This window comes from Schistocerca piceifrons, chromosome X, assembly GCF_021461385.2.
Source record: "Schistocerca piceifrons isolate TAMUIC-IGC-003096 chromosome X, iqSchPice1.1, whole genome shotgun sequence".
Lineage (NCBI taxonomy): Eukaryota > Metazoa > Arthropoda > Insecta > Orthoptera > Acrididae > Schistocerca > Schistocerca piceifrons.
Window position 1 is genome coordinate 119,232,845 of NC_060149.1, and position 13,363 is coordinate 119,246,207.

Consider the following 13,363-nt stretch of genomic DNA (forward strand, 5'->3'; position numbering starts at 1 on the left):
GAATGGTAATGGTGAAGTCACTGATTTTTTAGTATTGGAAATATTATTTTCATTTTACAATATGATCCATTTAATCAATTTTAGGATAAATAGCTCTAAAACATTATCCACTTAAGATTCTCAGCTGCAGTTCTTAATTCGTTTCTAAATATTTTACCAAAACATGTGACCTGTATGGGGTACTTTTCATTGACTCTTTTGAACTGTTGTCACTCAGGAACGCCTCTCACACAAATTTAACTCTTTGATTTACGATTTTTATGTCTAGACAAACAATAAATATTTTATGAAACGATTTGAAGATTCAGTGGTAAAATAACAGTACTGAAGTAACATCCATCCATGAATGATGAGAGAGATCAATGAAATTATAGCAAGACTATTTGGATTGCATCCCAAAGCGCTGCAGTATCTGCAACTTCTTGTTAGATGTATTTCTGATGCCTCTGCTACATATTCAGACACCGCTGACAGTGTTGCAAGATTCACATTTTTATGTGAAAAGCGCTTCAGCTGTTTTGCATCGAACGATTCGACGAATTATTTGCCATAAGCCATCTCCATAATGCACTAGAACAAAGGCACTGCAGAAGGTGTTGCTGCAATGGCAAAAAGAATACATATTAGAAATCATAAATGATCATATTATCATAAATTCGTAACTATAGATTACAAACCTATCTATAATTATAATTTACAATTATTTTCTTATAATGGTGAGCACAATGCAGCAGCCCCATACAAGATGGCAGCTTTTAGTTTTCTACAGAATATAGCATTTAATTTCAACTTACTTAAATGTAGGTAAATCATGATTAATACACTGACACGTACAGTCCTATAGACCATGTCCCCCAAAATTTCTGTGTCATCGGAATCAGACTCTTGTTTGTTAGCCTATTTCCTAACAGAACATCTTTACAAGCAAAGATACAAATGCAGCAGTCTGGTGTGTATAAAGGTAAAAGTAGTATGTGTGGGAGTTCTAGAATAGAGAGCACGTTTTTTAAAAATTTCCCAATTTAAAACCAAGATTTCAGTTTTGTCCCATTTAAAAATTTGTATGTCTGCAAGCAAAATTTTCATTTATTTAAAAACCTAATACATGTTTTTCTCTAGGATTGTGATTATCCATGTCTACAAATAAAAATCTCATTTATTTAAAACATCAAAGTCTAACAAATTTTTCTTTATAAATAAGCTCTCTAAGATCATGTGTATCTATATCCACAAATCAAACCATCATTTAAATAAAAAATACAAAACTAATAAAATTTCCTCTTTATAAATAAGCTCTGTCAAACTTCGTCTCGCAATATCATCAACTGAAATTTTCAAAGGAACATTTGAACTGTAAACGGTTTAATTTTTTAAAATGCTAAATTTTTCTATATAATTAAAAAGCAAATCAAGAATGTACTCAAACATTGAGCTATTTCAAAACTTAGAAAATTATTGTAAAGAGACACATGGATTAAATTATGACAATTTAGAAAATTATTGTAAGGAAAAATGTTATTCAAATGTAACTTGACAAATCTATGGGAATTTATTGATTATTTTAATATGAAAGAAATGAAGAAGAGGGAACTAAGACACAAAAATTTAAAAGAAAAATTTGTAAAATGAGAAAATTTGAAAATCCTTCTAAACTTAATAAAGAAAAATTAATCAATCTTATTCTAAATCCTGTTGAAAATATTAATAATAATGATAACCAATTGAACAAATAATCTTTAAATGTACTTCAATGTTCTAAATTTAATAAACAATAGTTAATCGATATTACCAAAAAATCTGAGGACAATATTAATAATAATACAACTAACTGAATAAAAAATTTTCAAAAGAATTTCATCAATGATGTGTCTAGTAGATAAATATCAAGCAGTTAAACAAAAAGTTAACAGAAAAATTTACCTGTTTTCAATTTTCTAGATGATGATGATTTTTTGTATCATCTAAACGAATTTATAGAAAAGCTTTTGCTTTTAAATGAAATATAATAACTTATGGAATTAATAATAACCATAGTAATGATGAATGACAATTTTTTTAGTCAAATTCAAGAAGAAGTAATCACAAAATTAAAAGGTATTTTAATACAAAGAAGAGAGATTAAATATTATATGAAATATTATTGTATTTTTAAAACTAAAGACGAAACACAAAGTTTAATTTGGAAACATGTAAAAAGAACAACTAATTTGGTAAATTATTATAAAAATCATGAAATTAACGAATTTCTGAAATGTATGGAAGAAATCTGGTTGATCTTTATATAAATAATTTAGAATTAGGTGTTAGTAGACACAATCTAATTTTTCAATCTTCTTATATCGATTTCCCAAAAGAAATTCCTCTCCTTTCCTTTTCCTTTCGGCCTTTGTCCCACTTCAATGCGTGGTCGACCATGTTAGAACGGATTTGGCAGTGTTAGCTGCAGAGGGGAGCTAGATGCCCTTCCTGCCGTCAACCCAAACCCCGTGGGATGAAATTAGTGTACCCCTGCTGTCTGCATCTAGTGTAAGCCATGAAATAGTGCGAACATTTTCAATGTGTGCAAGTCGTCTAACTGAGGTGGAACATGGGGACCAGCCTCGTATTCACTTAGCAGGATGTGGAAAACCGCCTAAAAACCACATCCAGGCTGGCCAGCATACCGACCCTCGTCGTTAATCCTCAGGGTGGATTCGATCTGGGGCCACCATGCTTACCTGAGTCCAGGAAGCAGAGCATTAGGCTCTCGGCTACCCTGGTGGGTGATTTACCAGAAGAAATTAAAGCTCAAAACGTAGTAATTAATGTAAATAGCACAGACCAAAAATTCCTTTATTCAATCAAATCAGCTTTACATCCAGCAGATCATGATGGAGAGAGAGTTAGTAAATATAAGAATAGTGGAAAGGAATTGGGCGAAATTTTTTAAATAGAGAAAATTTATTATCCTGTTCAGTTAACAGATTTTCCAAAATTTGAAAGCAAGTCAAATATATCATACAAAAATAAACAAGAGAAACATGTTAATCTTCATTTGATATGAGATAAAAATAATTCAAACATTATTGGGTAAAAAATTTATCTAGGTTAAATAGTTCACAAGCAAGTGAACACAATGGATGAATTTAGCCTTGTGATAGATGTTTAAGATATCTTCATTCAGAAAAAATTAAACAATGATAAAAACGCTTGTAAAGTAATAAAGAAGTAAAAATAGATATGTCTATAGAAGGTGAAAAAACTAAGTTTAACATTATTATAATTCAGTATGAGAACCTTTTGTAATTTATGCAGATTTGGAATGATTTTTAAAAAATGTTGAACTTGTCAACCAAATCCTAAAAAGCTTATATTAATGAATATCAAAAACGTATTTAATATTCATTTAGTCTCTCCTCCCGAACAGGTGATGGAGGTCCTATGGCACTGACCAGCCGCCATGTCATCGTCAGCCCACAGGCGTCACTGAATGTGGATATGGAGCGACATGTTGTTAGTACACCGCTTTCCTGGGTGTATGTCAGTTTCCAAGACTGGAGCTGCTACTTCTCAATCAAGTAGCTCCTCAGTTTGCCTCACAAGTGCTGAGTGCCCACTTGCCAACAGCGTTCGGCAGACATGATGGTCACACATCCAAGTGCTAGCCCAGCCTGACAAAGCTTTACTTTAGTGATCTGATGAGAACTGGTGTTATCACCATTCAAAGCCATTGGCATTTCATTTAGTTAATATGTTATAAAGTCTGAAAGTGGCTATAAAACCCTGTAGAGTGTACTGGCCAAGATGAAGCAAAAAATGTTAAAACAAAACTCTAAGAAATTGTTAAAACATATTATCGAAATGTACAGATGATTATGATGAATGAAGATAAAATAAATTTTAAAAATTCAAAAACTTGTTTAATTTGTGAAAAAGAATTTAATGTTGGTGAAAGAAAGGTATGAGATCATTGTCATTTAACAGGAAAACATTAAAGAGATGCACATGAAGAATGTAATAATAATTATAAAAATCTTGCTTATATTTCAGTTTATATTCATAATTTTGCAAATTATGATGTTCGTTTGTTTATCTATGAATTAGCATTAGATAATCAAGATATTGGCAATATTCCAAATAATGAACAAAAATACATTTCTTTTAGTAGACACATTGAAGATGGATTAACATTAAGATTTTTATACCCATTTAAATTTATGGCCTTAAGTACTGATCAATCAGCTCCTAAACTTACAAAAAAGATCAATTTAGAGACACAGCAAAATATTTTAAATATGAACATTAGATTTAATGATTAAAAAAGGAGTTTATCCTTATTAAGATACTAATTCTGAAGCAAAATTACAACAAACGAATTACCCAAAAAGAATGTTTTTATTTGAGAGTTAATAAAGAAGATATTTCTGATAAATGTTATCTACAAGCAAATCTAGGATGGAAAAACGTGATTTTAAAAAATTAGAAGAATATACAAGATGATATACACTCCTGGAAATTGAAATAAGAACACCGTGAATTCATTGTCCCAGGAAGGGGAAACTTTATTAACACATTCCTGGGGTCAGATACATCACATGATCACACTGACAGAACCACAGGCACATAGACACAGGCAACAGAGCATGCACAATGTCGGCACTAGTACAGTGTATATCCACCTTTCGCAGCAATGCAGGCTGCTATTCTCCCATGGAGACGATCGTAGAGATGCTGGATGTAGTCCTGTGGAACGGCTTGCCATGCCATTTCCACCTGGCGCCTCAGTTGGACCAGCGTTCGTGCTGGACGTGCAGACCGCGTGAGACGACGCTTCATCCAGTCCCAAACATGCTCAATGGGGGACAGATCCGGACATCTTGCTGGCCAGGGTAGTTGACTTACACCTTCTAGAGCACGTTGGGTGGCACGGGATACATGCGGACGTGCATTGTCCTGTTGGAACAGCAAGTTCCCTTGCCGGTCTAGGAATGGTAGAACGATGGGTTCGATGACGGTTTGGATGTACCGTGCACTATTCAGTGTCCCCTCGACGATCACCAGTGGTGTACGGCCAGTGTAGGAGATCGCTCCCCACACCATGATGCCAGGTGTTGGCCCTGTGTGCCTCGGTCGTATGCAGTCCTGATTGTGGCGCTCACCTGCACGGCGCCAAACACGCATACGACCATCATTGGCACCAAGGCAGAAGCGACTCTCATCACTGAAGACGACACGTCTCCATTCGTCCCTCCATTCACGCCTGTCACGACACCACTGGAGGCGGGCTGCACGATGTTGGGGCGTGAGCGGAAGACGGCCTAACGGTGTGCGGGACCGTAGCCCAGCTTCATGGAGACGGTTGCGAATGGTCCTCGCCGATACCCCAGGAGCAACAGTGTCCCTAATTTGCTAGGAAGTGGCGGTGCGGTCCCCTACGGCACTGGGTAGGATCCTACGGTCTTGGTGTGCATCCGCGCGTCGCTGCGGTCCGGTCCCAGGTCGACGGGCACGTGCACCTTCCGCCGACCACTGGCGACAACATCGATGTACTGTGGAGACCTCACGCCCCACGTGTTGAGCAATTCGGCGGTACGTCCACCCGGCCTCCCGCATGCCCACTATACGCCCTCGCTCAAAGTCCGTCAACTGCACATACGGTTCACGTCCACGCTGTCGCGGCATGCTACCAGTGTTAAAGACTGCGATGGAGCTCCGTATGCCACGGCAAACTGGCTGACACTGACGGCGGCGGTGCAGAAATGCTGCGCAGCTAGCGCCATTCGACGGCCAACACCGCGGTTCCTGGTGTGTCCGCTGTGCCGTGCGTGTGATCATTGCTTGTACAGCCCTCTCGCAGTGTCCGGAGCAAGTATGGTGGGTCTGACACACCGGTGTCAATGTGTTCTTTTTTCCATTTCCAGGAGTGTGTATTCGATTTTAACACAAACTTAGAGTCACTTCAATTAAATGTTATAAAATCGATTCAACTTGGGGTTTTAGATGTTCTGGTTCATCTTAGGATTCTATGATATACATGAAAAAGTTGAATTAGATTTATTAGACATTTATGATATGATCTTATTTCTTCAAAAGTAAGTTGAGGTGAGGTCTTAAACGATATATTAAATCAAATAATAAGTATATGAAAATTTTTAGGCAGATAAACAATCACATTATACTGCATATTTAAACGCAAATAATTTGTATGGTTGGGTAATGCCGAAATTTTTACATTTTAGAGATTTTAGGTGGTTGGAAACAAAGTGTTTTATATCTGAAAAAATACTTAAAATAGCAGATCATAATAAATGTAATGATATTTTAGAAGACGACTTAGAATATGCAAAAAATTATGTGATTTTCATGAAGCTTTAGTACCAGAAGGAGGAAATAAATTACTGAGAACATTAAATAATTAAGAAAAATATGTTTTATAATATAAATAATATTACTATAGGAACCTTAAGCAACATTTAAATCTTGGTTTAAAATTAATAAAATTCATACAATTATCGTTTGTACACTCAGTTTTCTTAAAGAAGATGTATTGATTTTAATACAGCAATGGTAACTTAAGCCAAAACTGACTTTCAAAAAGGTTTCTTAAAACTGGTGAATAATTCAGTACTTGGGAAAACGATGGAAAATATTAGATATAGACAAAGTATTAAAATAATAACAGATCTAGAAAAATGGACGACAATATTTCAAAACCAAATTATGAACATGCTAGTGTATTTTCAGAATATCTAGTTGCAGTTCACATGAGAAAATCAATAGTAAAATTTAAAGAAATCATAATGGAATGAGTGTTCTAAATATTTCGAAAATAAAAATGTGTGATTCTCATTATTAGTTAATGAAGCCAAAATACACTGAAAATATTGATTTATCTTATATGGATAGAGATTCTTTTAACTATGATCTAAGAACTGGTATCATTTCTAAACGTATGAAATTTGTGATAAACGTTTTGGAAACAAATGATTATTCACAGGTAATAATTAAGGAATTCCACATGTAAATAAGAAAGTTTTAGCAAAAATGAAAGGGGAAATTGTGGAAAAAATATGACAGAGCATGTTTGCTTAAGAGGGAAATGTATTCTTATAATGTTGTTGATACAGAAGAGAAAAAGTCAGAAGAGTTAAAAAAACTTGTAAAAAGTGAAATTAGTTCTGGTCATTATAAAAATTGTTTGGATAACAAGATAAAATGGTACTGATACATAAATCTAACTTGATCATTTAATCATGAAATGGTTACAATTGAATGTAATAAAATTTCATTTAGTTCTAATGATGAAAAATGCATTGTATTACAAGATTGAATTAATAAAAAACTAATAATTTAATGAAAAATTAATCACTTTTTAATATTTTTTAATGATATGATTTCTGATTTGTTTTCAGACACATTTTGCAAACAAATTTTCACAAAAGCTTCAACTTCTTGAGACCAATTTTCATTATCTTTTCCATAATTGAAAGATATTTTCCAGTTTTCTTACTGATTAAAGTGACAGTTATCAATATGTTAAGAAGTATTTTTTATTTCTTTTCAAAAGTTTTCACAAGTGATGTTTTTTATTCCAGTTATTAATTAGTTCTTTTGTATGTTAAAATTTGTAATCTCTATAAACTTTTATTTCTTCATTAACAGTCAATACAACCTGTTTTCGAAGGTTTATTCTTAATTGTAAGGTATATTTTTTAAACTTTTTTTGTTTATACTATGAACAAATCACTTTATTTTCATTTTAAAAATGTTAAAGAAATGTATTAATATCTAAAAAAATTATAAAATTATATTATATATAAACGCAGTCAGTTCTGAGACTAAAAATAACAAATTTATACAGAAAAACAAAGAAGTTTTAATAATTATAGGTGAAGAAATTATTCCATGGAATTATGCAAATAACTTAGGATGTGGATTTTTGGGAGGTGCTGTAAAACAATTCATTAAAGAATACTATTGTAAAACATAAAAATTTCAATGGAGATGTAACATTGCTATGTACAAATATTGATCCTTATACAAAATCTATTCATGACCCCAGATCATATTCCTTAACTATTAATTCACAAATGCCATTTGTGGAAAATGTTGAAGGTTGGGATTATGAATTCGAAAACATGAGTAAAAGAAAAGATTATCATAAAACAACTCTATGAAGGTCAAATAAATCATTTAAAATATCGAAATGAAATTAACAATAGTTATGTGATAAATCACATGAAATATATCATAGAACAGTAGAAACTTTACCAGAAGGAAATGAATAAATAACTAGTTTATTACCACATGTTGTTTCTCAATTAACTAATGAAAATTTAAGTACAACGTTTGTTATTATATGATTAGAGAATTATAATTTTGAAAACACATTTTAAAAACTAAAAAAGAAATAAATATTATTTGAAACAGGCATCCAAATTGTGAAGAATTCTTAAGAAATAATTTTTCACCAAAATCAATATATTTACATGAATGAATGAAAGAAACTTAAAGAATTAACTGTCGTCAAAATTATTTCAATACTTTGAAACTCTTGTGATGATGATATAACTAATCCACCAAACTTTTCCTAGAATTTAACTAAATTTCCAAGCACTTTTTTAGCAGATTAAAAAATTACATTACTTTTATATGCTGAACTATTGTGTGAATTATCAAAACATTTACCATGAATTATCAAAACCTAAAACATTTAACATATATATATTATCCGCTTTCTTTCTCAAAACTTTTTCAACAATTTAACCATCTGGAAAATTCGTTTCCAGGAGTTCTAGTTCACAAAGATTCCTTTGATTTTTGCACTGTTTAGATCTTTAAATTTATATGTGATTGGATTGAAATGAATAACATCTTCAATTTCAACCATTTCTGTTGACAATTTTTCTGTTTACTTTTTCCAAAATGTCCTTTTTACTTATTATTAATTTAATCTCCAATTTTATATATACAATTAGCATCTATCACATTTGTAACATAAACAGTTTTCAATGAAATTTGATTATTTTCTTTGTTTACATCTTCCATATTTATTGCTCAGTCATTCGTGTTATTATATTCATCAAGTAATTTTGAAGCTAGTTCAATTATTATTCCGAGTGCAATTACTATTTCCTTGTAAGTCATATTTCTCCACATTTTTGTCTTTTAAACATGTATTAAATCGTTCAAGAACAGATGCTTTCAATTTACTATAAGTTGAATAATGATTAATATTAAATTTTTTCCTTAAATGTAGAAATTATTTATTTTAGAATTCTTTAGCATTATCTGGTTGTAAATATGTTGGGCTTGTTGACTCGAATATTTTTTTCAAAAGATTCAACTTAATTTTTATCTTTTTATCTTTTACTGGTATAACCCAAGCAAATTTAGAAAAAAACCCGTATATAGCAGTTAATAAATAATTATATCCTTTATTTTTTTGTGAAATTCCTTTACATTTTGCAGAATCCATGTCAGCTAAACAGCTTACCATACAGCATGTAATAGAAAAGAAATTACATGTTTCTTTAAAAAAATTAATCATTGGTTTAAATTGTTCATTAACAATTTCTTCGCGAACATTGAATCCTACCTGCAAATTTCTTTTACCAAATATGGTTTTTTTACTTTTAGAGTTGGACAAAAATCTTCACTTGTTACTCTAAGATGGGTTACGTGGTTCAGGAAGCTATTAACATCTCATAGATTTGATGTGAGAATAATAAAAAATTTAAAATTTTGTGAAGTTTGTCTGAAACACATATAGAAAGCTCAAATTCACTAGCTGTTATATCTCTATTTATATTTTTACAAAAATAATAACTTCTTTAAGAATAAAATCAGATTCATTGAAACTGTGCATTTTTTGTTCACCTCCAGTTATAAAACTAAGATCAAATATTTGTTAATCATATACTTTATCTGTAAGCTTACCTAACTCAGATAAATATGGAGTTACATCTGTATTTGAGAAATAATCTCAAGAAGCTGTTTCTAATTCCTTTTTTGTAATGTATTATTATTTATTAAGCTGATTAAAATTCCTTTCTATACATAATATATTCAACTACGTTAAAATACTTATATATTCAGCTGTAGTAATTAGATCCTTCATTGCATTAAGAAAGTATTGGATGTTCAATGCATCTCTTACATCACTGGAACAGTTATCTTGTCAATTATTCTACCTTCAAGACTAAATAGACTCTAGTTACTTTAAAATGGCATTTAACTCTTTCTGAAATTTTTTAATTGTAATATATATATATTTGAGTCTACTGATGATTGAACATCTGTAAAATTAGTTTCTGATAACTATAATGATGGTTTTATTTTTTCTAATTCTGTCACTAATTCTTCTTGAATTTTTAGATCCACTGTTGATTGAATATTTTTAATTTTTGATTGCAAATATTTGATTTTTATTGAAAATCTTAAAATTTTGAAGTTACTTCATTATTAACATTTCCTCCTAATAATTGAAATCCTTTATTTTTTTGTAAATCTTTATTGAGTTTAGCATATAACTTATTTCCAAAAACACATTTATTAAATTAAAATATCATTCAACTTATAACTGATATATAATAATTTAAAAATAAATAAGGACAAATGACCACAAGTATATTCTTTAACATTTTGTATCCTTTCTACGTTATAACATAACCCTTTTTTCCTAAATAATTTACAAGTATTAAGGTATAATTTCTCTAAATCAAACGAAAACAACTATTAAATCTGTATTATAATAATAACAAATTCAGTGAGCATCAACATAATAAGAGGTTTCTAATTGTACTATTCTACATTTTACATTTTTTGGTTTATCAGGTAATTTAGCAATCATAACAAAAATACTCTATTTTTAATTGTTTAACAAATTCTTCTTTGTCAAAATTATGTAACAGCTTACTAACTTGTTTAATTATTTCTTTGAAATTTTTATTTGACATTCACTTTTTTCTTTGCAAAATTATATGTTTTTTGTTTTCTAATTCTTTTTTTGTTTATAACTGAACTTGCAAGTGCTGTACATCCACCAGTGAATGATCCAAAAGTTGCTGGATATGGTAATTCCGCTAATAATAATGGTAAAAATCTACCTACATGTTTTGTTTCTTTTATATGAATTTAATATTCAATAATTTTTTCACATATGGGATTCTTAATGTAAAAATTGAATTTCTGCCAATTCTGCCATCTGTATTCGTTTTTGTGCATCAGTTAAAAATGTCTCAATACTTTCATATCGTTCATTATTCAATTTAAGTAAAATTGATATTGGTTTATTTTACCATTTAAAAGTTTATTATGATCAATACTAAAGTAACTGATTTATATAGATTGCGAATTTATAACGTGTTTCTTTATAATCCCCACCGATTTTCATCAACATTCATTCAAAGTCCTAATTTTCGTTTTACATTATTCTTCTAACTGCAGTGACAGCTAATTTTTCACCAACTGAAGCGTCTGAAGCATACATTTTTTCTTTTGTGAATAACTGTAGTTTTTTTTATCACTTTCATGTCCTTTTTCCAATTTCTTATCTCTATAAAAATCATGTTCTTTCCATGCCCATCTGTTGTTGTTGTGGTCTTCAGTCCTGAGACTGGTTTGATGCAGCTCTCTATGCTACTCTATCCTGTGCAAGCTTCTTCATCTCCCAATACGTACTGCAGCCTACATCCTTCTGAATCTGTTTAGTGTATTCATCTCTTGGTCTCCCTCTACGATTTTTACCCTCCACGGTGCCCTCCAATGCTAAATTTGTGATCCCTCGATGCCTCAAAACATGTCGTACCAACCGATCCCTTCTTCTAGTCAAGTTGTGCCACAAACTCCTCTTCTCCCCAATCCTATTCAATGCTTCCTCATTAGTTACGTGATCTACCTATCTAATCTTCAACATTCTTCTGTAGCACCACATTTCAAAGGCTTCTATTCTCTTCTTGTCCAAACTATTTATCGTCCATGTTTCACTTCCATACATGACTACACTCCATACAAATACTTTCAGAAACGACTTCCTGACATTTAAATCTATCCTCGATGTTAACAAATTTCTCTTCTTCTGAAACGCTTTCCTTGCCATTGCCAGTCTACATTTTATATCTTCTCTACTTCGACCATCATCAGTTATTTTGCTCCCCAAATAGCAGAATTCCTTTACTACTTTAAGTGTCTCGTTTCCTAATCTAATTCCCTCAGCATCACCCGATTTAATTCGACTACATTCCATTATCCTCGTTTTGCTTTCGTTGATGTTCATCTTATATCCTCCCTTCAAGACACTGTCCATTCCGTTCAACTGCTCTTCCAAGTCCTTTGCTGTCTCTGACAGAATTACAATGTCATCGGCGAACCTCAAAGGTTTTATTTCTTCTCCATGGATTTTAATACCTACTCCGAATTTTTCTTTTGTTTCCTTTACTGCTTACTCAATATACAGATTGAATAACATCGGGGATAGGCTACAACCTTGTCTCACTCCCTTCCCAACCACTGCTTCCCTTTCATGTCCCTCGACTCCTATAGCTGCCTTCTGGTTTCTGTACAAATTGTAAATAGCCTTTCGCTCCCTGTATTTTACCCCTGACACCTACAGAATTTGAAAGAGATTATTCCAGTCAACATTGTGAAAATCTTTCTCCAAGTCTACAAATACTAGAAATGTAGGTTTGCCTTTTCTTAATGTAGCTTATAAGTCGTAGGGTCAGTATTGCCTCACGTGTTCCCATATTTCTACGGAATCCAAACTGATCTTCCCCGAGGTCCGCTTCTACCAGTTTTTCCATTTGTCTGTAAATAATTGGTGTTAGTATTATGCAGCTGTGACTTATTAAACTGATAGTTCGGTAATTTTCACATCTGTCAACACCTGCTTTCTTTGGGATTGGAATTATTGTATTCTTCTTGAAGTCTGAGGGTATTTCGCCTGTCTCATACATCTTGCTCACCAGATGGTAGAGTTTTGTCAGGACTGGCTCTCCCAAGGCCGTCAGTAGTTCCAATGGAATGTTGTATACTCCTGGGGCCTTTTTTCGACTCAGGTCTTTCAGTGCTCTGTCAAACTCTTCACACAGTATCTTATCTCCCATTTCATCTTCATCTACATCCTCTTTCATTTCCATAATATTGCTCTCAAAAACATCGCCCTTGTATAGTCCCTCTATATACTCCTTCCACCTTTCTGCTTTCCCTTCTTTGCTTAGAACTGGGTTTCCATCTGAGCCCTTGATATTCATACAAGTGGTTCTCTTTTGTCCAAAGGTCTCTTTAATTTTCCTGTAGGCAGTATCTATCTTACCCCTAGTGAGGTAAGCCTCTACATCCTTAGATTTATCCTCTAGCCATGCCTGCTTAGCCATTTTGCACT

General features: G+C 32.2%; 1 protein-coding gene across 1 annotated transcript in view; it reads right to left on the reverse strand.

The window, feature by feature from the left end:
* Positions 1-382: 382 nt before the first annotated feature.
* Positions 383-13,363, reverse strand: part of LOC124722843 — a 231,695-nt gene continuing 218,714 nt past the window's right edge. The window contains exon 3 of the mRNA XM_047247968.1: positions 383-599. Coding sequence (XP_047103924.1) covers positions 571-599 — 29 coding nt within the window. The 3' untranslated portion in view covers positions 383-570. The remainder of the gene's footprint in view (positions 600-13,363) is intronic.